The following is a 21,456-nucleotide window of genomic DNA, read 5'->3' as shown; positions in this document are numbered from 1 at the left end:
GTTAACAATATACTAACAAGAATACCTCTGTGAAAACTCTGGAGACCAGCTGAGAAGCTACAGCTCCCAAGGCATTGTAAAACTAAGAAGAGATTCTATCAAATAGAGAATGAAAATTGGCATGTTTGGAACACCCTTTTGTGTTCCTCCCCCATGCAGCATAACACAGCACAACTGGGAAGAACCCCAACCCCTGCAACTAGGGCTCCTCCCTCAGGATGGAAACAAAGGAATGAACTGTGCATCCAAAGTTTTGGCTCATCTGGAAGCTGCCTGAGGGACTGGTTTCTGTCTTGCCTGATTTGGAATGCTGCCATGACCAGTGCCAGAGTCTGAAAACAGAGGCAAGCAGCATGTTAGAGCTGATGTTCTGCAGGCAGATGCCAGGGGAGCAAGAGATCAGAAAAAGTGTAATAGGTCTTAGAAATTCCAGCCTGATTGGCTAAGGTTTTCCCTGCACAAAGCCAGCATGCAAAGACTGGAGAGACGGTTGTTTTTCAGATGCCCAAATTCCAGCAAAAAATCACAAAGAAACAGGGAAGCATAGTGTGATTAAAGGAACAAAATAAAATTCCAGAAACCAAACCTAAAGAAACATAGCTCTATGAGCTGCCTGTAAAAAATATTAAATACCTGTCATATAGATGCTTAATGAACTAAAAAAGAACACAGACAACTAAGTGAAATCAGGAAATTGATGCATGAACAGAATGAGAATATCAATAAAAAGATAAAAACTATTAAAAAAAAAGAGCCAAACAGAAACTATAGAACTGAAAATTGCAATAACTAGACTGAAAAGTTCAAGCTAGGTCATTTGAAATCATAAATCAGAGAAACAAAAAGAAAAAACAATGAAGAAAGCAAAGAGAGGCTAAGAAGCTTATGGGATACTACCCAAGGGACCAATATATGCATTTTGGGAGTCAAGTACAGCGTACTTGAAGAATTAGTGGCTGAAACTGTGCCAAATATGAGGAAAGAAATGGACATACGAATTCAAGAAGCTCACAGAACTCCAAATAGGATAAATCTAAAGAACCACACTGGGACACATTATAATAAAAAAAAGGGGGGTGGGAGGAGTGGGGTGATATATTTAAAGTGCTGAAAGAAAAAATAAAACTGTCAACCAAGAATATGTATCCAGCAAAGCCATCTTTCAAAAATGAAGAAGATGATACCAAAACCAGACAAACATATCACAAAAAAAGAGAATTACAGTCCAATATCACTGACGAGCATACATGCAAAAATCCTCAACTAAATACTAGCAAACCGAATCTAACAACACATTTAAAAGATCATACACCATGATCAAGTGGGCTTTATCCCAGGGATGCAAGGATTCTTCAATATACACAAATCAATTAATGTGATACACATATTAACAAATTGAAGAATAAAAACCATATGATCACCTCAATAGATGCAGAAAAAGCTTTCAACAAAATTCAACACTGATTTATGATAAAAACTCTACAGAAAGTGGGCATAGAGGGGACCTACCTGAACATAATAAAGGACATATATGACAAATGCACAGCAAACATTATTCTTTTTTTAAAAATTTTATTTATTTATTTATATATTATTATTTTTGTGTGTGTGTGTGTGTGGTACGCGGGCCTCTCACTGTTGTGGCCGCTCCCGTTGCAGAGCACAGGCTCCGGACGCACAGTCTCAGCAGCCATGGCTCACAGGCCTAGCCGCTCTGCGGCATGTGGGATCTTCCCGGACCGGGGCATGAACCCGCGTCCCCTGCATTGGCAGGCGGACTCTCAACCACTGTGCCACCAGGGAAGCCCAAACGTTATTCTTAATATGAAAAACTGAAAGCATTTCCTCTAAAATCAGGAACAAGACAAGGGTGCCCACCCTCGCCAACATTATTAAACATAGTTTTGGAAGTCCCAGCCACGGCAATCAGAGAAGAAAAAGAAATAAAAGGAATCCAAATTGGTAAAGAAGAAGTAAAACTGTCACTGTTTGCAGATGATATGATACTATACACAGAAAATCTTAAAGATGCCACTAGAAAATTACTAGACCTAATCAATGAATTTGATAAAGTTGCAGTATACAAAATTAATGCACAGAAATCACTTGCATTCCTATACACTAACAATGAAAGTTCTGAAAGAGAAACTAAGGAAACAATCCCATTTACCATTGCAACAAAAAGAATAAAATACCTAGGAAAAAACCTACCTAAGGAGGCAAAAGACCTATATGTAGAAAACAGTAAGATACTGGTGAAAGAAATCAAAGATGACACAAAAACATGGAGAGATATACCATGTTCTCAGATTGGAAGAATCCACACTGTGAAAATGACTATACTACTCAAAGCAATCTACAGATTCAATGCAATCCCTATCAAATTACCAAGGACATTTTTCACAGAACTAGAACAAAAATTTTACAATTTGTTTGGAAACACAAAAGACCTCAAATAGCAAAAGCAATCTTGAGAAACAAAATTGGAGCTGGAGGAATCAGGCTCCCTGACTTCAGACTATACTACAAAGCTACAGTAATCAAAACAGATGGTACTGGCACAAAACCAGAAATATACATCAATGGAACAGGGTCAAAAGCCCAGAGATAAACCCATGCACCTATGGTCACCTAATCTATGACAAAGGGGGCCAGAATATACAATGGAGCAAAGATAGCCTCTTCAATAAGTGATGCTGGGAAAACTGGACAGCTACATGTAAAAGAATGAAATTAGAACACTCCCTAACATACACAAAAATAAACTCAAAATGGATTAAAGACCTAAATGTAAGGCCAGACACTATAAAACTCTTGGAGGAAAACATAAGAAGAACACTCTTTGACATAAATTGCAGCAAGACCTTTTATGACCCACGTCCTAGAGTAATGAGAATAAAAACAAAAATAAACAGATGGGACCTAATGAAACTTAAACCTTTTGCACAGCAAAGGAAACCATAAACAAGACAGAAGGACAACCCTCAGAATGGGAGAAAATATTTACAAATGAAGCAACTGACAAAGGATTAATCTCCAAAATAAACGAGCAGTTCACGCAGCTCAATATCAAAACAGCAACAACAACAACAACCCAGTCCAAAAATGGGCGGAAGACCTAAGTAGACGTTTCTCCAAAGCAGATATACAGACGGCCAACAAACATGAAAGGATGCTCAGCATCACTAATTATTAGAGAAATGCAAGTCAAAACTACAATGAGGTATCACCTCACACTGGTCAGAATGGCCATCATCAAAAAATCTACAAACAGTAGGACTTCCCTGGTAGCGCAGTGGTTAAGAATCCACCTGCCAATGCAGGGGACGTGGGTTCAAGCCCTGGTCCAGGAAGATCCCATGTGCCACAGAGCAACTAAGCCCGTGCACCACAACTACTGAGCCTGCACTCCAGAGCCCGTGAGCCACAACTACTGAAGCCTGCGCACTTAGAGCCCATGCTCCACAACAAGAGAAGCCACCACAATGAGAAGCCCGCACACCTCAATAAAGAGTAGACCCCACTCGCCGCAACTAGAGAAAGCCTGTGCACAGCAACGAAGATCCAAAGCAGCCAAAAAGAAGAAGAAGAAGAAGAAAAAAAAAAACTACAGACAATAAATGCTGGAGAGGGTGAATCCTCTTGCACTGTTGGTGAGAATGTAAATTGATGCATCCAGTATGGAGAACAGTATGGAGATTCCTTAAAAAACTAAAAATAGAACTACCATATGATCCAGCAATCCCACTACTGGGCACATACCCAGAGAAAACCATAATTCAAAAAGATACATGCTCCCCAATGTTCATTGCAGCACTATTTACAATAGCCAGGACATGGAAACAACCTAAATGTCCATCGACAGATGAATGGATATAGAAGATGTGGTACATATATGCAATGGAATATTACCCAGCCATAAAAAGGAGCAAAATTGGGTCATTTGTAGAGACATGGATGGACCCAGGGACTGTCATACATAGTGAAGTAAGTCAGAAAGAGAAAAACTAATATCAAATATTACCGCATATACATGGAATCTAGAAAAATGGTACAGATGAACCTATTTGCAGGGCAGGAATAGAGACGCAGACGTAGAGAATGGACGTGTGGACATGGGGGAGGGGAAGGTGAGGGTGGGATGAATTGGGAGATTAGGTTTGACATAAATACACTACCATGTGTAAAATAGATAGCTAGTGGGAACATGTGGTATAGCACAGGGAGCTCAGCTCAATGCTCTGTGATGACCTAGATGTGTGGGATGGGGGGTTGGGAGAGAGGTCCAAGAGGGAGGGGATATATGTATACATATAGCTAATTTACTTTGTTGTACAACAGAAACCAACATAACATTGTAAAGCACTCCAATAAAATGGAGTGCTTTACAATGTTTTATACTCCAGTAAAAAAATAAAAATCAGATGGAAGATCTTTAAAAAAATAAAATACTATAACTTTAACTATTTTATGTAATTGCAATAGAAAAAATATATAGAATATACACAAGAGGCAATGAGAAGGGAATCAAAGCATATTATTACAAAAAAGTCAATTAAACTTAAAAAAGGAAAGCAGTAAGAGAGGGACAAAAAAACTACAAAACATACAGAAAACAATGAAAAAGACAATAGTAAGTCCTTCCCTACCAGTAATTACTTTAAATGTAAATGAATTAAACTCCCCAATCAAAAGATATGGATTGATTGAACAGGTTAAAAAAAAATCCAATTATATGCTACCCACAAGAAACTCACTTTAGATTTAAGGACATACATAGGCTGAAAGTGAAAGATGGAAAAAGATATTTCATGGAAATGGTAAACAAAAGAGATCACGAGTGGCCATATTTACATCAGACAAATGGACTTTAAATTAAAAAACCATTACACAATACAAAGAAAGACATTATATAATGTTAAAAGGACCAATTCACCAAGAAGATATAACAATTATAAATATTTATTCATCAAACCTCAGAGCTCCTAAATATATGAAGCAAACTTTGGCAGAATTGAAGCAAGAAACAGATAGCAACAGAAGAATAATAGGAGATGTCAGTACTCTACTTTCAACACTGGATAGGACGTGCAAAATATCAATAAGGAAGCAGGGGATTTGAATAATACTGTAGAATAAATGAACCTAACAAACATATGCAGAACACTCCATATAACAATGGCAGAACATACATTCTTCTCAAGTGCACACAGAACGTTCTCCAGGTCAAACCACGTGTTAGGCCACAAAACAAGTATTAAAAAATTCAAGAAGGGCCTCCCTGGTGGCGCAGTGGTTGAGAGTCCGCCTGCCGATGCAGGGGATACGGGTTCGTGCCCCGGTCTGGGAGGATCCCATATGCCGCGGAGCAGCTGGGCCCGTGAGCCATGGCCGCTGGGCCTGCGCATCCGGAGCCTGTGCTCCGCAACGGGAGAGGCCACAACAGTGAGAGGCCCGCATACCGCAAAAAGAAAAAAAAAAAAAAAAAAAAAAATTCAAGAAGATTGAAATCATATAAAATATCTTTTCCAATCACAACAGAATGAAACTAGAAATCAACAGCACAGGGAAAACTGGAAAATCCACAGATATGTAGAAATTAGACAATACGCACTTAAACAGGAGTCAAAGAAGTTACAAAGGACATTAGAAAATAGCTTGAGACAAATGAAAATGAAAACACAATATATCAAAACTTATGGAATGTGGCAAAAGCAGGGCTAAGAGGGACGTTTATAGCTGTAAGTGCATACATGTAACAGGAAGAAAGATCTCAAATCAACAACCTAACTTTGCACCTCAAGATTAGAAAAAGAACACACTAAACCCAAAGCAGTCAGGAGGAAGCAAATAATAGAGATTAGAACAGAGATAAATGAAACAGAAAGTAGAAAAACAATGGGAAAAAACCAACAAAACTAAGAGTTGTTTTTTGAAAAGATAAACAAAATTAACAAACCTTTAGCTAGACTTACCCAAAAAATGAGAGAGTACTCAAATAATATGAAAGAGGAAATATTACAACTGATACCACAGTTGAACACAAGGGATCAGAAGAGACGGCTCTGAACAATTAAATGCCAACAATTGGATAAGCTAAAAGAAATAGATAAATTCCTAGAAACACACAACCTGCCAAGACTGAGTCATGAAGACATAGAAAATTTGCACAGACCAATAACAAGTAAGGAGGTTAAATAAGCAATAAAAAACTTCCCAACAAAGAAAAGCCCAGAAACAGATAGCTTCACTGGGAAATTAATACCAATTGTTCTCAAATTTTTCCAAAAAATTAAAGAATAAGGAACACTTCCTAACTCATTCCCTGAGACCAGCATTATCCTGATACCAAAACTTTGGGGCCTTGCTGACTCTGGAGGGACTGTCCCTCCCAGGGTTCGCTGATTCCTAGAGGTGTAAAGGATTCGCTGGCAAGAATGTCTTTCAAGTGCAAACCAACCCATCCAGAGCCCACACCCAACCACCTTCTTTATACTTGCTTTTCCCCTATTCCCCTGCCCTAATTACACAGGTCCAGGTGCGAGCTACCCAGGGACAGTCCCTGTGCACAGAACCCACTGAAATTCTTCAAACTGGCCAATCTTAAGCCTGCTTACCCTGTCTCACCCATCCCTCTCCTCAGAAACCACAATAAAGACTCTACTGTAACTTATATAGTATTTGTACATCAACTATACTTCAATTAAAAGGATAAAATCATTATGTGATTAAAAAAAGACTCTTGCTCACAATTTCCACTCCCTCTGCCTCCTGCCCTACCCTGGTGCTTTCCCCTCTGGTTCCCCATGGTGTGGTGTTCCCCTTCCTCTCGGGAGCCATAAACTGTCTTTAAATGGTAGTCATCTCCTGGTTTGTTGGCTTCACCATTCCTGAATAATAATAAAACTTAGATTAAAACATGCCCCCAGCCCACTCGCTGAGAATCTGGCTTCCAACAGTGCAGGCCTATGGCTGCCCTTTGCCCACTAAGCCTGCCTCCTGATGCGGCCATGTTAGCCCATACCATCTCTACCAGGAGCCAGCAGGTCTGACCCTGGCCAAGTGCCACTTGTGCTTGTCTTGGGACCCAGTCACTTGCAGCTTACCTACGCTGTTCTCCTCCCATGCACAGGCGGTCTCTCTAAGCCGGGGCTGTTGGCTTTACTTCCATGTCCCCACAAGTCCCAGTGTAGAGCCCAGAGCCCAAAACGCTAAAGGGACACAGATGAGCTTCCTTGCAAGGCCGAGCCCCCATGGGTGGGCACACCTGCTTCCCGGGGCCATCTGCACGGGGCTCCCCTCGCATGCCTGGGCTCCCTTCCTCCAGTGCCACACCCCATTGGAAACCCTGGGGTTTCCCCATTCATAAAATAAGGTGACAAGCGTGCTGTCTTCCTCATGGGGGCTCTGCAAGGCAGGCAGCAAGCACTGGCAAAGAGTGGTGACAGCACTGTTTCCGCTAAGTTGGACCGCCACAGCCACCCTGGGGTGGGGTCCCTGTGCCGCTGTGGGGCCATGGAACTAAGGCTTGGGAGTGAGATCATTGTCTGATGTGTCAGGGAGAGCCCTGCCTGCGTGGTCCTTCCCCAGAGCCCGCCCACCAACCCATAGCACAGGGGCTTCTCTGAGCATGGTGTCTGAGTGTACACCCTGCTACTGGCACCAGGTCTGGGTGATGGCACTGTAAACCTCAAATACCCTCGGAGGAGAGCTCTGCAGCCCCTGACACTTGGGACGGGAAGGTGGCCTACCTTGGCTGGATCCGCGTCAGCCCTCAAGGGGCTATTCTCGGGGTCTGGCTCCTCACTGCTGCCCTCGCCCATGTCGCTATCGGCCTCCTCCCGTGGGGCCTTGCCACCTGGGGCTGTCTCCAGGTGCAGCCCTTTGATGGTGGGGCCTGGGCCCGCCTCGCTGCCGTCCTCGCAGGAGAAGTGCTCGCCGACCACGCTGCAGGAGGGGCTGTCTATCCCGCTGTCCCGGTTAGGGATCTTAGTGCCGCTGCTGGGCTCGCCCACAGGGCCCATGTCCCCCGCAGAGGCCTGGCTGCCGGGGATCCCGGAGCCAGGGTCACCACAGTGGGCTCCAGGCCCAACAGGGAGTGCTCGGAGCTTCCCTGGGTCTGTGCTTGGATGCTCCAGGGAGGAGCTGCTAGGCCCAGCATCTGGCTCCCCCGGGGTGGCAATGGAGGTTGGGGGCATTGAGGACCCCCCTCCTGGCTCCATCCTCAAAGATGAGTTCTCTGAGCTCTGTGAGGGGCTGGCCGGGGGCTTCCTGTCAAGGAGAAATGAGCGTAGTCAATGTCAGCTGGGCCATGGACCAGCCCCCAGGTGGGGCTCTCTGGAGATAATCAACATGGAGGAGGGGTGCTGGGACTGAGTGTGAAGTGAACACCCTGGTCAGCCTCAGCTGGGTCCTGACTAGACAGGCTTTGGGGCAATGGCAAATGGAAAGCATTTTATTCTAAAAATAAATTTCTTCATTAAAAAAAAGAAGGCAGAGAGAGAGGGAAGGAGGGAGGGAGAGAGTGAGAAAGAAAGAGAGAGAGAAAGAAAGAAAGAGAAAAAGAAGGAAGGAAGGAAGGAAAGAAAGAGAAAAAAGGAGAGGGAGGAATGAATTCTGTAGCGTGAAGCTACCTGCCCCTCAATGAATTCAGAATATATGTGTAAAAGAATAGCAATAACCGTCATGAGCACAGTGAATCTGGTCTGTACTGTGCTTTGGCATCCGTGGCACTCTATCCTACCATGTAGCTCTGAGGTGAGGCAGGATCCCCGTCGAGACCCGCCCTCAATATCACTGTCGATATTCTGTCTGACATGTGACCTGTCATTTTCCAGAGACCTGGAGGCTGAGGAGGCTGGATCTTGGTCCCCAATTCCTCTTCCTGCTAAGCACTGGAGCTACTTCATGCCCTCACATGGTGCCTCTTCTGGAAACCTTCGTGGAGGAAAGGCACCTTCAAGTGTCAGTCTAGGTGCACAGAGAGGGTCAAAGGTGAGACTAGACTGGGAGGAGATTGACATTCCCCCCAAATTTCCACTTGAACCCCCAGTGGAGCTGCAGAGGAGGACAGGGACCAGGAGTGGCAGTCACTTATTCCTGGGCAATAGGTGGGTTACCTGAGGCGGTCAGACTCCGCAAGGACGCTGAGGTGGAAGGCTGGGTGCCAGACTCCCTGCTGGCTGCGTTCCAGGTCGTTTGAGTTGGCCAGCCCAGGCCTTGCACAGGGTTGGGGGGCTGGGGGGATTCGCTGAAAATCTTTTTCTTGCCCAGCAATTTTGAAGTGGAGCCGTTCAGGAGGTTCTAAAAAAAAACGTGAAAGGAGAATGAAAACCACCTTCTCCACTGGCACTTGGAGCAGCGTGGTTGAGAGACCCAGTGCTCAAGGGAGAACATGGAAGAGCATCTTCATGCCACCACCCAGTGCAGGAGACCCCTGGGCAGGTCATAGAGGTCTGCGGATGGATGGAGCATGACTGAGTCCCTGGCCCCCGTGCAGCAGCTTCTAGGCCCTGGCTTAAAACTGGGGCCAGAATTGAGCTTGTCCCCAGTCATGCAGTGACTCAGGGAGAAAGGGTCCCGTTGAGTGTGCAGTGCCCACTGTGTCTGAGGAGAGCTGGCTGGCATCTCCACGCGCCCTTCCAGACACAGGCACTCACTCAGCTCTGCTGCCAGTGGCTTCTTCACACATTCCCGTCCTCCCTTGCTAAACAAAATAAAGAACCATCGGTGGAGATGCAGTTTCCCCTCCCCGCAACACACACAACCAAAAAGGTGTCCTGAAGCCTGACCCCTGGCCACCCATGCAGCAGAAGGGCCTCCTGTCAGAGTGTGCTCAGAAGAGAAGCATGAGCCACCTCTGTGCGTGCGTGGCCTTGAGGGTTGCCGAGGCCCCAGGAGTCAAGCACCAACTCCAGCCCCTGTGATAGTCTCCTGCGCTCTTGCCTTCCAGTGCAGTCAGATTTCTTCTGAGTGGACCTTTTTTTTTTTTTTTGCGGTACGTGGGCCTCTCACTGTTGCAGCCTCTCCCATTGCGGAGCACAGGCTCCGGACGCGCAGGCTCAGCGGCCGTGGCTCACGGGCCCAGCCGCTCCGCGGCATGTGGGATCCTCCCGGACCGGGACACGAACCTGCGTCCCCTGCATCGGCAGGCAGACTCTCAACCCCTGCGCCACCAGGGAAGCCCTGAACCTTTCTTTAAGTGACACCAAAACCAGTGCCGGGTGCACATTTAGTATTGGCTACTGCCGCATTCTTAAAGAATGCTAAACAGAATTCTAAACAGAAAATGCATGCTTTGCTACATTTTTCTCATAGCACAGGTGATAAACTCCAGTTTCTGGAAATCAGACATGACACAACAGTTCAAAATATGCCAGATGGAATGCAGGCCATGCACTCAGCTTTGGTGTGTCCAGTGCAGCCATCTGGTGCCAGGTGGAGCCTGCTGCAATCACACCTCAGGGATTCCTGCTTCTGGCCAAGATGGAATAACAGAAACTGGAGATACTCTTTCACTGGAAACAACCAAGTCATGGATAAAACATACGAAACAACAGTTGAGAGACACCTTACACCAGGCAGCAAAGCGTGGTGCTCCTGAGAGGCGGGTACAAGTGCAGTGATCCCTCTCTCACCCCAGCTTCCTGCCCAGAGAAGGGGATCTCAGGTAGACCCCTGAGTAAGGAGACAGAGTTGGGAGTCCAGGAACACGAAGGCAGCTGGAGGTCACAGGATAGAGCACTAGAGAGAGAGCTGCACAGAGAGAGCGCAGAGAGCTGACAAGGGCCCTTGGAGATGGCTCAGTGCATGTGTGAGGAAACTGCAATGCTGGAGAAAGATCTACTTGAGAGGGTCAGAGGGAACATCACCTGGTGCTCACACAGGGCAGGGCATATGCCTGTTTCCACCGGCTAGACTGGAAACCCCAAGATCCACAGGGAGTTAGAGAACTTGGAGGGGTCTTGCCTCAGTGTGGGGAATAATTAGCCCCACGGTGAGCTCTGCTCAGGTCCCCACCTAACAAATACTGATGAATTTTAACAGGAAAGTCCATCTGTTTACAAACAACTTAACGGCCTCCCTAAACAATGCCTAAGGACAATTATAAGAGCACAGACATATTCAGCATCCAGTAAGGTGAGACTTATAGTGTCTGGCATCCAACCAAAAATTACCAGACACAGAGGGCAGGAATACACAGCCCATGGTGAGGAGAAAAAGGCAATGAGTTGAAACTGACCCACATATGATACAGATGTTAGAATTACCAGACAAGACAAGGTCATTAAGGCAGCAGCAGTTACCCGCATTATACTTAAGGTCAGTAGAAACATGAAGAATAAAAAAAAGATGCAGGCTTCCCTGGTGGCACAATGGTTGAGTGTCCGCCTGCCGATGCAGGGGACACTGGTTCGTGCCCCAGTCCGGGAAGATCCCACATGCTGCAGAGCAGCTGGGCCCGTGAGCCATGGCCGCTGAGCCTGCGCGTCCGGAGCCTGTGCTCCGCAACGGGAGAGGCCACAACAGTGAGCGGCCCGTGTACCGTAAAAAAAAAAAAAAAAAAAAAAAGATGCAAATCCAACTTCTAGAGATGAAAACCACAAAATGTGTGATCAAGACCCACTGGAAGGGATTGATGGCAGATTAGATATTGTAGAAGAAAAATTAGTGAGTTTAGAGAGACAACAGAAGCTATCTAAAACCAAAGAGCGAGAATGAATTGTGAGATGCGGAAAAACTTTAAGCAGCATAATATCTGTGTAACCAGAATATATATGTGGAGTCTCAAAAAAGGAGTGAGCTTGAAAAATAGTTGAGAAAAATAATGACCAAAATTGATACCAATTCTACACAAATCTTTCAACCACTGAGGGGAAAAGAGAATACTTCTGAACTACATGGATGAATCTAGAAATAATCATGCCAAGTGAAAGAAGACAGACAAAAGAAAAGGCACCTACTTTTTTCTCATTTACATAGAATTCTAGGAAATGTACACTAACACGTGGTGCCAGAAAGCAGACAGGGATGTTGCCTGGAAGGAGGGGTAGGTGTGGTGTGGGGGTTACAACAGAACACAGAGAAGTCTTCAAGGGGTGACAGCTGTGCTCATCATCTTGGCAGTGGCGACACTTTCACAGGTGTATATGTGTATGTTGAAACGTCAAATTGTACATTTTAAACATATGCAGTTAATTGTATGTTGATTATACCCTGTGGAAGGTGATACCTCCGAGCTGTGCAAACTTGGTGAGTTGCTGACACTCACCAAGTGTCATTTTCCTTGTTACAGAAGGGACAATGAATCACGTAGAGGAGGGTGGTGAGGGGTGTGGCAGGCCCAGAGCCTGGGGAGGCTGGCCTGCCTGGATGCCTTTCAAAGGGAGGAAGTGTGCCTTTCCTCTGGAGGCCCTTTAGCCATGACCATCTTATCTTCCAGGGGTTTTAGTGCAAGGGCAGCTGAACCATGCTCGGCCAGACTGGGCAGCCCAGGGCTCAGCATAAAGACATCCTCCAGGGAGCAGAGTATGTGGTGGAGGGAGGTCCTGGTTGCAGAGCCACCTTCCTAAAGATCAGACGACCCTCTGATCTGATTTGGGAAGCCACAGGATACAGTCCACAGCCTCGCTTACCTCAGGACTGGCCTCCCTGTTGCCTGTCCAAGGCCAAAGTGAGTGCAGGGCAGGCCAGTCCAGTTCCAGCCTCCCCTCCACACTGCTCAGAGGAGCCGGGGGCTAGGGTAGGGTTGGGGGAGAGGGAACACATGTTCAAGGGTGCCCAACATACACACATATAAACACACATGCCTCCACACATGTATACACATATGCACATGCACACATACACAAATACATATAAACATATATCCAATTATATATACACACCCACACACCCCATGTGCCAGGAGATGTGCTGAGTGCTTTTGTACATTTGCTCAGTCACAGTCACCAAGGTGGGTGACATTCCATGTTTCAGACAAGGACGCCAAGGCTGACCCTGGCCATGCTGGCCTGGGGTAATCAGCACCCAGGAGCTGGGTCCCCCAGACATGCTGCTCTGAACCCCCTGGACTGGGCTCCAGGCTCATTCTGACATGCCCAAGGCCAGGGACGTGTAATCATGGAGGAGCCAAGGAGCATTTGTCATTTCTGTCTTCCCAGCCACTCAGCTCTCCCTTTAGAAGCCCTGAGCTGAGAGAGCCCACCCTAGGTGAGTTGAGCCTGCTGCCGAGCTCAGGACCCAGGGCCCCTGACACCCGAGGCTGCCACCACCCAGCATCGAAGGCCCCAAACCTGGGATTGGGGGAGGTGTGGGGACTGGAGAAGTACAGAGAAATTAAATGTGCTCCACTATCCAGTGCATTGTGGACCGTTAAGTGGCTCCATCCGCAGCAGCCAGTTGGATGGGGTAGCATGAATGATGTGGTGCCTGCCCTGGAGTCTCTGAACCACTTGGTAGCTGCCTGAGATGGGCAGGGATAGTCTTACAGATGGGCCACAAGTCTGCTCCACCTGCCACTGTCCCCACCTTGGAAACAGTGTAGGAACCCCCACCTTGGAAACAGTGTAGGAACCCCCACTAAAACCACCATTATGCCCATCTCGCTTCCTGCCTGTCACCTGGTACCCTGGAGGCCCCAAGTGGGCAGAGACCTCGGCTGTCTTGTCACTGACATGGCTTAGTGGCCCAGGCACATGGGGCCTCAGCTGACAGCTGGCAGCAGCCATCAGATGTGTGAGCCTGAGAAGAAGACTTTGAAACAGTTCTAGCCCTCACTGGCGACAGTCCCAGAGAAACCCTGAGTGAGAGCCATGGGAATGCACCCCACGAGCCCCAGATTCATGAGAGATGACAATCCTTGGTGGGGTTTCTCTTTACCCTATACCATGTCCAGGTGATTGGTTACGTGAGGGAGGTAATCCAAACAATACTGAAAGCACCATAGGGCAATACCAGAAACTGCTGTGCGGCACACACCTGCATTCAGGTTGCAGGCTGGGAGACAAGGCTGCAGAAACCCACAAGGCTGTATTAGCAGTGACAAAGGTCTGGCTGCGCTGGCCATGCCAGATGTAACAATCAATGACATGTCAGCAAAGCTGCCCCGTGACCCAGGGGTGCCTGCACTCCAGTGTCAGGATCCAGAAGCGCAATACTTGCCTTGGGGCCTCAGCCCGGGAAGTGCTCTGGCTGCAGCAGGTACAGTCTGCGTTCTCCATCCTGTGTGCTGAGACCACAGAGATGGACACAGGTACTGTGAGGTGCCACGTGCTTCAAAATTCGCTGGGGTCAATGGGACCTCGGGGCGGGATGGGGCCAGCAGAGTGGGGAGGAAAGGAGACGGATCAGCACAGCACCATCCCAGCTTGCTGGGACGCCCTGATCAGATGTTCCCCAAACAGTTCACACCGCCACTTTAAAAAGTTACTGTTATTTTTTTAAACCGCATGGGTGATGGGTCATTTTTTTAAAAGAAAACTTAGATATTATGGAAAAACAAAAAAGGAGCAAAAGTTACCTGCCTGCTCTAGTACTGGGATACTGGTGAGTGGGCAGGGGCCTGCAGACTGGACAACAGGGGTGTGAGGTAGGTGGGGGTCCTAACGCTCCTAGGTGTGCTGCAGCTTTTCTTAGAGAAGCTGCATTTGTTTCAACACCAAATTCCAACATGAATCCCTTATGTCCTCAAGAACGCATTTCCCCCAGAAGAACTGGAAGCAGAGACTCGAACAGATGTTTGCCCCCTGTTCACATGTGAACAAAGGTTCAGAGCAGCATTTTTCACAGTGGCCAAAAGGTGGAAGCCTACTTCAACATGAATGAACCTCGAGGACGTGCTGAGTGAAACAACCCAGACATAGAAGGATAAATATTAAGATTCTGCTTGTATGAGGTACCTGGAGGGGGCAAATCATAGAGACAGAAAGAATGGTGGAGCTGAGACTGGGGAATGGGGAGTTAGTATTGGATGGAATAGGTTTTCATTTTGGAATGATAGAAAAGTTCTGGAGATGCATAGTGGCGATGGTGCGTAACAACGTGAATGTACTTAATGCCACTGGGCTGTACATCTAAAAGTGGTTAAAATGGTAAATTTTATGTTATGTGTATTTTACCACAGTAAAAAATAAAAAAACTTTTAAAAAAAGGAATGCATTTCAGAAAGGTTTGCATAGGAAGTTGTGTAAATTAGGGTCAAAGTGACAGTGACTCAAAAGCACAGGAAACTTATTCCCTGCCCTGCATTCCTGTCACCCTGCGCCTCAAACCCAGGCTTTTTCTCCACTCACCCACCCGGAAGCCTCAAGGCCCACGGTGACATGCAGTTGTGGAGAGGCCTGGCCCCGAGCAAGAGCTGCCTGTAAACCTCTCACCCCGCTGTTGATGCATCGTCACCCTGCACTGCCCACCCTACTCCTCAGGAAACGTGGCCCCCAGGGCAGGGCTTTGAACAGACCTGGGGGGTGGTTGGATGGTTGGACTGTGGCCCACGCTCTGTGTGGCTCTGGCTCTGGCCTCGGCCTCCAGACCGTCTTTTGGTCCCCCACCTGACGAGGTAAGGCTCAGAGACAGCTCATGGCGCAGCACAGAACATGGGGATCATTATTAGAGGCTTAATAAATGATTGTGGGGAAAATGCAGAATGATTTCCCGGTTGATTACAGTCCTAAGACCACAGGTGCCTCACTGGGAGGGAGGTGGGAGGGCTAGAGCCCCCTGCCCACCAGGGAGGGTCAGCCAACTCCAGCTATGTAGAGGCCCTGCCTGGACTCCTCCCTGCTCTGACCCCAGGCCGTCTTCTTGGGCCTATGGGGGCATGACAGCCCCCATGGATTGCATGATGCACCCTTGGCCCTCCTGCGTGGATCCAGGGAGTAAGCAGCACAATGGGCCTGAGGCCCTGCATCCAGAGTGATCAGTTTCTACCACTTATTGACCCGATAACCAGAGGTAAGCTCAACTTCCCCAAACCTCAGTTTCCTTGTCTGTCAAATTGGATCCAAAAACAGTCCTGCAAAGGTTCTTAAAGCTTGAGGCACTGCACAACACTCTACCCTCAACTGGCCATGTCGTACATTAGTGGCCCTAAATGACAAACATGGGCAGGACACCGCACCAGGGTGATGGCCTTCAGCCATTAGCATCGCCTGAAGCTCCCAGGTCCCCTGTCACAGGGCCTGCTCAGCTATACTAGGAGTTGCTGAAATCACACAGCGAGCCCAGTAGTGATGACGTGTGCCCAGAGCTGGATTGACAGAAACTCAGGGAACGCATGGGGTGCAGTGTAAGGAGCTATGACAAGAAGGGTTACATGCAGGGCTGCACTGTGCGCAGGGGGGCTGTGCCTGGGAAACAGACCACTGCACTGTTTCTTTCTTTCTTTTTTTTTTTTTTTTTGGCTACACTGCGTAGCATGTGGAATCTTAGTTCCCTGACCAGGGATCCAACCCATGCCGCCTGCATTGGCAGCGTGGAGTCTTAACCCCTGGACTACCAGGGAAGTCCCTGCACTGTTTCTACTTAATCTTTTTACTTATATATTTACTTCATATTTTTCTCTATTTCCTATTTTTGAATTTTCTATACTTATTTCTGTTTCATATTTTGTTTCTGCTTTTATTTTACTTTCATCTAGAAGGAGTATAAAGATAAACACTACAGACACTGTGCATTACCATACATGAAAAGCAACTCTAAAAATAAAATCACAACCTTTGAAATAAAAAATAAATCCTTCCTTGCATAGGCAGGTAGATGTGTGCTAAAGCAAGTAGAATCTCAGGAGGGGACACTGTAAAATTCTTGGAGCTTTGCTGTATGTTTGAAATGTTTTGTAATAAAGTTTGGGGGGAAAAAAGTTGATCTCTGCAGTACCCGAGACCTCCAGGCCCACACTTGGGGTGGGGCAAGGGGGGGTTCCTTGTTCCATTCTGACCTCCTCCATTGGGCACCCTGGGCTCACTACATACTTCTCTCTACTTTTGATTATGTTTGAAATTTTTATTTAAAAAAGTAATGAAACAAAACAGATAAGAACTTTCCAACAGCTTCCGACTGACACTGAAATCCTTGAACACAGATGTAACTGCTGCTCCCTCCGCACTGAGCCACCTCAGGGGCCTTTGCAAGGTGCTCCCTCTAGAGGAACAGCCTGGCGCAGCTCCCTGAACTCACTCCTTGCTCTGTGACAGGCCTTCTCCAGATGAGGCCGCCCCTCCTCCATCCCCCCTACCCCTCCAGGCTCACCCACACCTCCAACCTCCACTCCCCACTGGCTGCAGCCCACACAGGTGGGAATCTCACCGCCTTCACGTGGTCCCCCACCTGGCAAACAGCAGGACTCAGTAAGCATGTTCGGTGAATAGATGAATTTGAATCAGCATCTCAAGCGGTCTTATTTCCCTTCTAATATGTACTTTTACATAAGCATACAAAAATGTCCTCTGGCTGAGTCCAAATTTTGAAAATATAAAATGCAAATCAATATTACAGAAGGTCAGGGGCTTCCCTGGTGGCACAGTGGTTGAGAGTCCGCCTGCCGATGCAGGGGACACGGGTTCATGCCCCGGTCCGGGAGGATCCCACATGCCGTGGAGCGGGTGGGCCCGTGAGCCATGGCTGCTGAGCCTGCGCGTCCGGAGCCTGTGCTCCGCAATGGGAGAGGCCACAACAGTGAGAGGCCCACGTACCGCAAACAAACAAACAAACAAAAAATTACAGAAGATCAAATCCCACCTCCTACAGTCCATCACTCGACAGCCCCACGTCGTCTCATCTAACTTCACAGTGACCCTGTTAGGTAATTACAGCGAAAGGGACACCCAGACAATGGATTCACCTTTCTAAAGCCACACACCTGCACCAGCAAGAGCTCTGTGTCCTGGGCACCGAAGGGCTCCAAGTGGGCCCCACTAAAACCCCCAGAGCTGATGTGTAAGATCAGCCACCATCCACTTCACTGGGGACCTAGGTAACCAGTCATCACTCATGGGGGCTCAGACAGAGGGGACAGTATCCCAGACAGACGGAACAGCATTACAGACAGAGGAAACAGCATCCCAGGCAGAGGAAACAGCCTCTCAGGCAGAGGGAACAGAGCCTCAGACAGAGGGAACAGCATTGCAGACAGAGGGAACAGCATCTCAGAGAGAGGAAACAGTGTCCCAACAAGGGAAACAGCATCCCAGACAGAGGGAATAGAGTCTCAGACAGAGGAAACAATATCCCAGGCAGAGGGAACATTATCTCAGACAGAGAGAACAGCATCTGAGGCAGAGAGACCAGTGTCCCAGACAGAGAGAACAGCATCAGATAGCATCAGACAGAGGGAAGGGCACAAAGCAAACAAGAGTGAGCCAGGCCATCTGAAGAGCTGACAGTGTGCCTAGGTGGGTGAGCCCAGAAAGGGAGGGGATGGGACCTGGTGGTTGGAGCCAGGATGCATCTCATAGCTGTGGGTAGCCAGGGGGTCATGCAAGTGAGTGACACCCCACCCAGCTTTGGATTTCACATCTCGGCAATGGTTAATACTGCCCCAAGGTTACATTTTTACCCCTATGTTCACCCACTTTTCCATGAACCTGTTTCCTCATCTGTCAGTGGGGTCGTCAGAGCCCACCTGGAGAAGGTGGCAATGATGCAGCAAGGTAGGTGCTCCTGGCACTGGATCAGCGACTCTTCCATGGTCACTGTTCTGGGTCCAGGGACACCCACCACCCTAGGTTCTCAAGGGGCTCCGGGCAGCAAAGCCTCACCCTTCCTCTGGGGCCTCACTACCACATCTCAGCTTTAACCCCAACAGACCTACCACAGTCGAGGCTTCTGTGTGTGGAGAGCACACAGTCTTGTCCAGCTTTGCGAGGCACTGTCTATTTGGAGGTGCTGGTTTTTGTGCGGAGACAGACATCAGCCCGAGGAGCGGAACCAGGGCCTCTGGCCTCCTGCAACCAACCAGCTGGAGACAAACCACTTCCTCCCCGTCCGCACCCGGCCCCACCCAGCCCCAGGGCCACTTGCCAGTCAAGCTGTCAGGCTCCAAAGGTTTGAGTTTGCCCGGCTTGGCATCTTGCGGTCCATGGTCTAGGGCAAGCGGTGGGCCTCAGTTTCTCTGTGGCCTTCAGTTTCCTCTCCTGAAAGAACGGAGGAGCGAGGTCACCCTGGGCTTTGTCTGAGGGCTAATCCGAATAATAGCAGAGCTGCCTCAAGCACACCCAGCTTCCAGGGGGCTGTGGTCACCTCCGGAGCCCGGCACCACTCAGACCCCAGTTCACATACAGGAAAGCTAAGTGGTCGAAGCATCTGCCCAAAGTCACAAGCTGGGGGAGGGGCTGCAAGCCAAACGTCCCATTTGGCCACGAACATCAGCAGGGCACCAGCCACCTGCTGCCCCATGCTCAGTTTCCCCTCTCCAGTGGGGTCTCAGAGAACCCCAGGCCCAACTTTCCACCTCCCAAGGGGACTCCACAGCACCTCACCGACTACAAGAAGCTGTAAATGGGCTGATGGTCAGCAATCACAGGGACTCCCACGCTACAAACCCCAGAGGGTCCTGCGAGCCAAGCGCTCTGGGTGCAGTCGTGCCCTAGAACATGTCTGCTCTGTACAACGGGCACAAACACGGCTGCCTCTGGTACCCCATGGCTGCCCATGAGGCTCCCCCAGTCTGCGAGCCTCTCTCAGGTGGTCCGCCCACCACCCTGCACTGTCTGGGCACAGTGTGGGATTCTGAGGAGGCCCTGATGGGCTTGGCCTTCCTTCCTAGTAGCACTATCATGGACAGGCCCTGTCTGTCTGTACCTAAAATGCAGATTGCAGAGGAATCTTCTGGAGCCCCACCGTGTGGAAAGGCCTAGCCCCCTAGGGACTGTGTTTGGGACCATTCATCCCTCCTCCGTAGGCCCAGCCTACTCAGGGACCCTGGCCTCAGGTTCATCTTTGCTAGAGTCTAAGCCACCCCAGATGACACCCTACACTGTCCTGGCAGGTGTGCTCGTTTGCTCTTCGATGATGCCCACAATAACCTGACTTGTTACAAATCATGCCAGAGGCCCCACAGGAAGACAAAGGGACACAAGACACCACTCAGCGCCACCACGGCAGCTTCCTGCCTTGAAAACATCCGACCCCAGATGGCTCCTGCTCTGAACTTCCCCTGACCCCGAAAGTGCCCCTTACAGGACGAGCACAGGCTCTCAGGGCTGGCGAAGACCCCGAAGCCAGCACCACTCACCTGTCTTCTGCGGCACACACACTTCTCTCCAGGACTGACTTCAGGCAGCAGCAAAGCACAACTTCCTTTTGCTGGTTTTCGCAATATGGGTCACTAAACGACAGTGCATTTGCATTTCCGCACTATCACACATCCAAGCTCACTGGTTCTCCCCCTGCCTTATTTGCAAAAATACAGCCCAAACCGGCTGGAACGCTGTCCAAGGCCCAGGCCATCCTGGCCTGTGTTGGTTTAAAGTTTAACAGGCTGCTTGGGTGTCCCTGAGCTGTTCTGGGCGTGGAAGCTTCAGCCATTCTGCCTCTGCCCCTGTGGGTTTTTCTAAGCAGACCTCCAGGCGCCTGTCGCTCAGACCCTCAGAGAGGGGTCGTCAGTGGGTTCAGTGCCTGAGCGGTGGGGCTGGCCCCAGACCATACAGGCAGTGGCCCCTAGATCAAAGAAAGGGCCCAATGGGCCCCCAGGGGCTTCTTCAGGTCTTCTTTGGTGGGAACGGTGAAAATGGCTGCAGACGGTTGGAAAATTGAGAGGTCCCAGTGAAAACAGATTATTTCAAGATGCTCCCATGGGTGAAGCCAGTCCCCTGCCACTTCCCGAGGAGACCTGTTCCACAACGGATGCTCCAGCCCAATCCAGCGCCCCCAGCACCCACAGGGAGGGCCCCATCACTTCTAGGGTGAAAGTAACTATATAAAGATACAGGATTCCTAGAAGGCTTAGACCACGAATTCTGACCTAATTTAAATGATGGATGCTTCATCCAGGCTTACATGATTTTTAAAGAACAAAGCAATTTCTCTGGGCCTTGGTTTCCTTGTTGTTGCAGGGGTGTCACCATAGAGCCCCCCTCAGAGGCAGTACCTAACACACAGGGATCATGTGAGTGTAACGAATGAAATCATCGAAAGGGCCAGGTAATGAGATAATTTCTCCAGCCCACCCTGACTTCCCTTGGCAGAGCACACAGCCATGTTTCTCCACGAGTTCCTAAGTGATGCCCACACCAGCTGGAGAAGGGACTTGCTTCCGCCCTCAGTTCTACTAAATATTTATCAGTTGTTTGGGAGGGGGTAGGCTGAGACATGTTACCCACTTTCACCTCCAGATATTCTTCCTTTCAACCAAAGATTTGAAGAATTGTACAACTAGAACACTGATGAGCTCTCACTCACCTCCATGACTAATTTCAGTGAAAGCCACCATGCGCCAGACTCTAGGAGTATGGCCAC

General features: G+C 48.5%; 1 protein-coding gene across 4 annotated transcripts in view; it reads right to left on the bottom strand.

The window, feature by feature from the left end:
• FGD3 (FYVE, RhoGEF and PH domain containing 3) overlaps nucleotides 1-20,301 on the bottom strand; it is a 52,620-nt gene extending 32,319 nt beyond the window's left edge. For 2 of the 4 annotated variants that reach the window (XM_082637289.1, XM_082637287.1), the window contains exons 1-4: nucleotides 20,234-20,301; nucleotides 19,021-19,133; nucleotides 9,120-9,303; nucleotides 7,752-8,271 (exon numbers count right to left, since the gene is read on the bottom strand). In XM_082637289.1, coding sequence (XP_082493415.1) covers nucleotides 7,752-8,222 — 471 coding nt within the window. In that variant the 5' untranslated portion in view covers nucleotides 8,223-8,271; nucleotides 9,120-9,303; nucleotides 19,021-19,133; nucleotides 20,234-20,301. Of the gene's footprint in view, nucleotides 1-7,751; nucleotides 8,272-8,841; nucleotides 8,971-9,119; nucleotides 9,363-19,020; nucleotides 19,134-20,233 lie in introns of those variants that run through there. The other 2 variants (XM_082637288.1, XM_082637290.1) reach the window with 2 other exon arrangements.
• Nucleotides 20,302-21,456: the final 1,155 nt, after the last annotated feature.

The sequence above is a fragment of the Mesoplodon mirus genome (assembly GCF_964341445.2).
Source record: "Mesoplodon mirus genome assembly, chromosome: 1".
NCBI lineage: Eukaryota > Metazoa > Chordata > Mammalia > Artiodactyla > Ziphiidae > Mesoplodon > Mesoplodon mirus.
The sequence above is the reverse complement of the archived record's forward strand: the minus strand, read 5'-3'. Positions and strand labels throughout refer to the sequence as shown.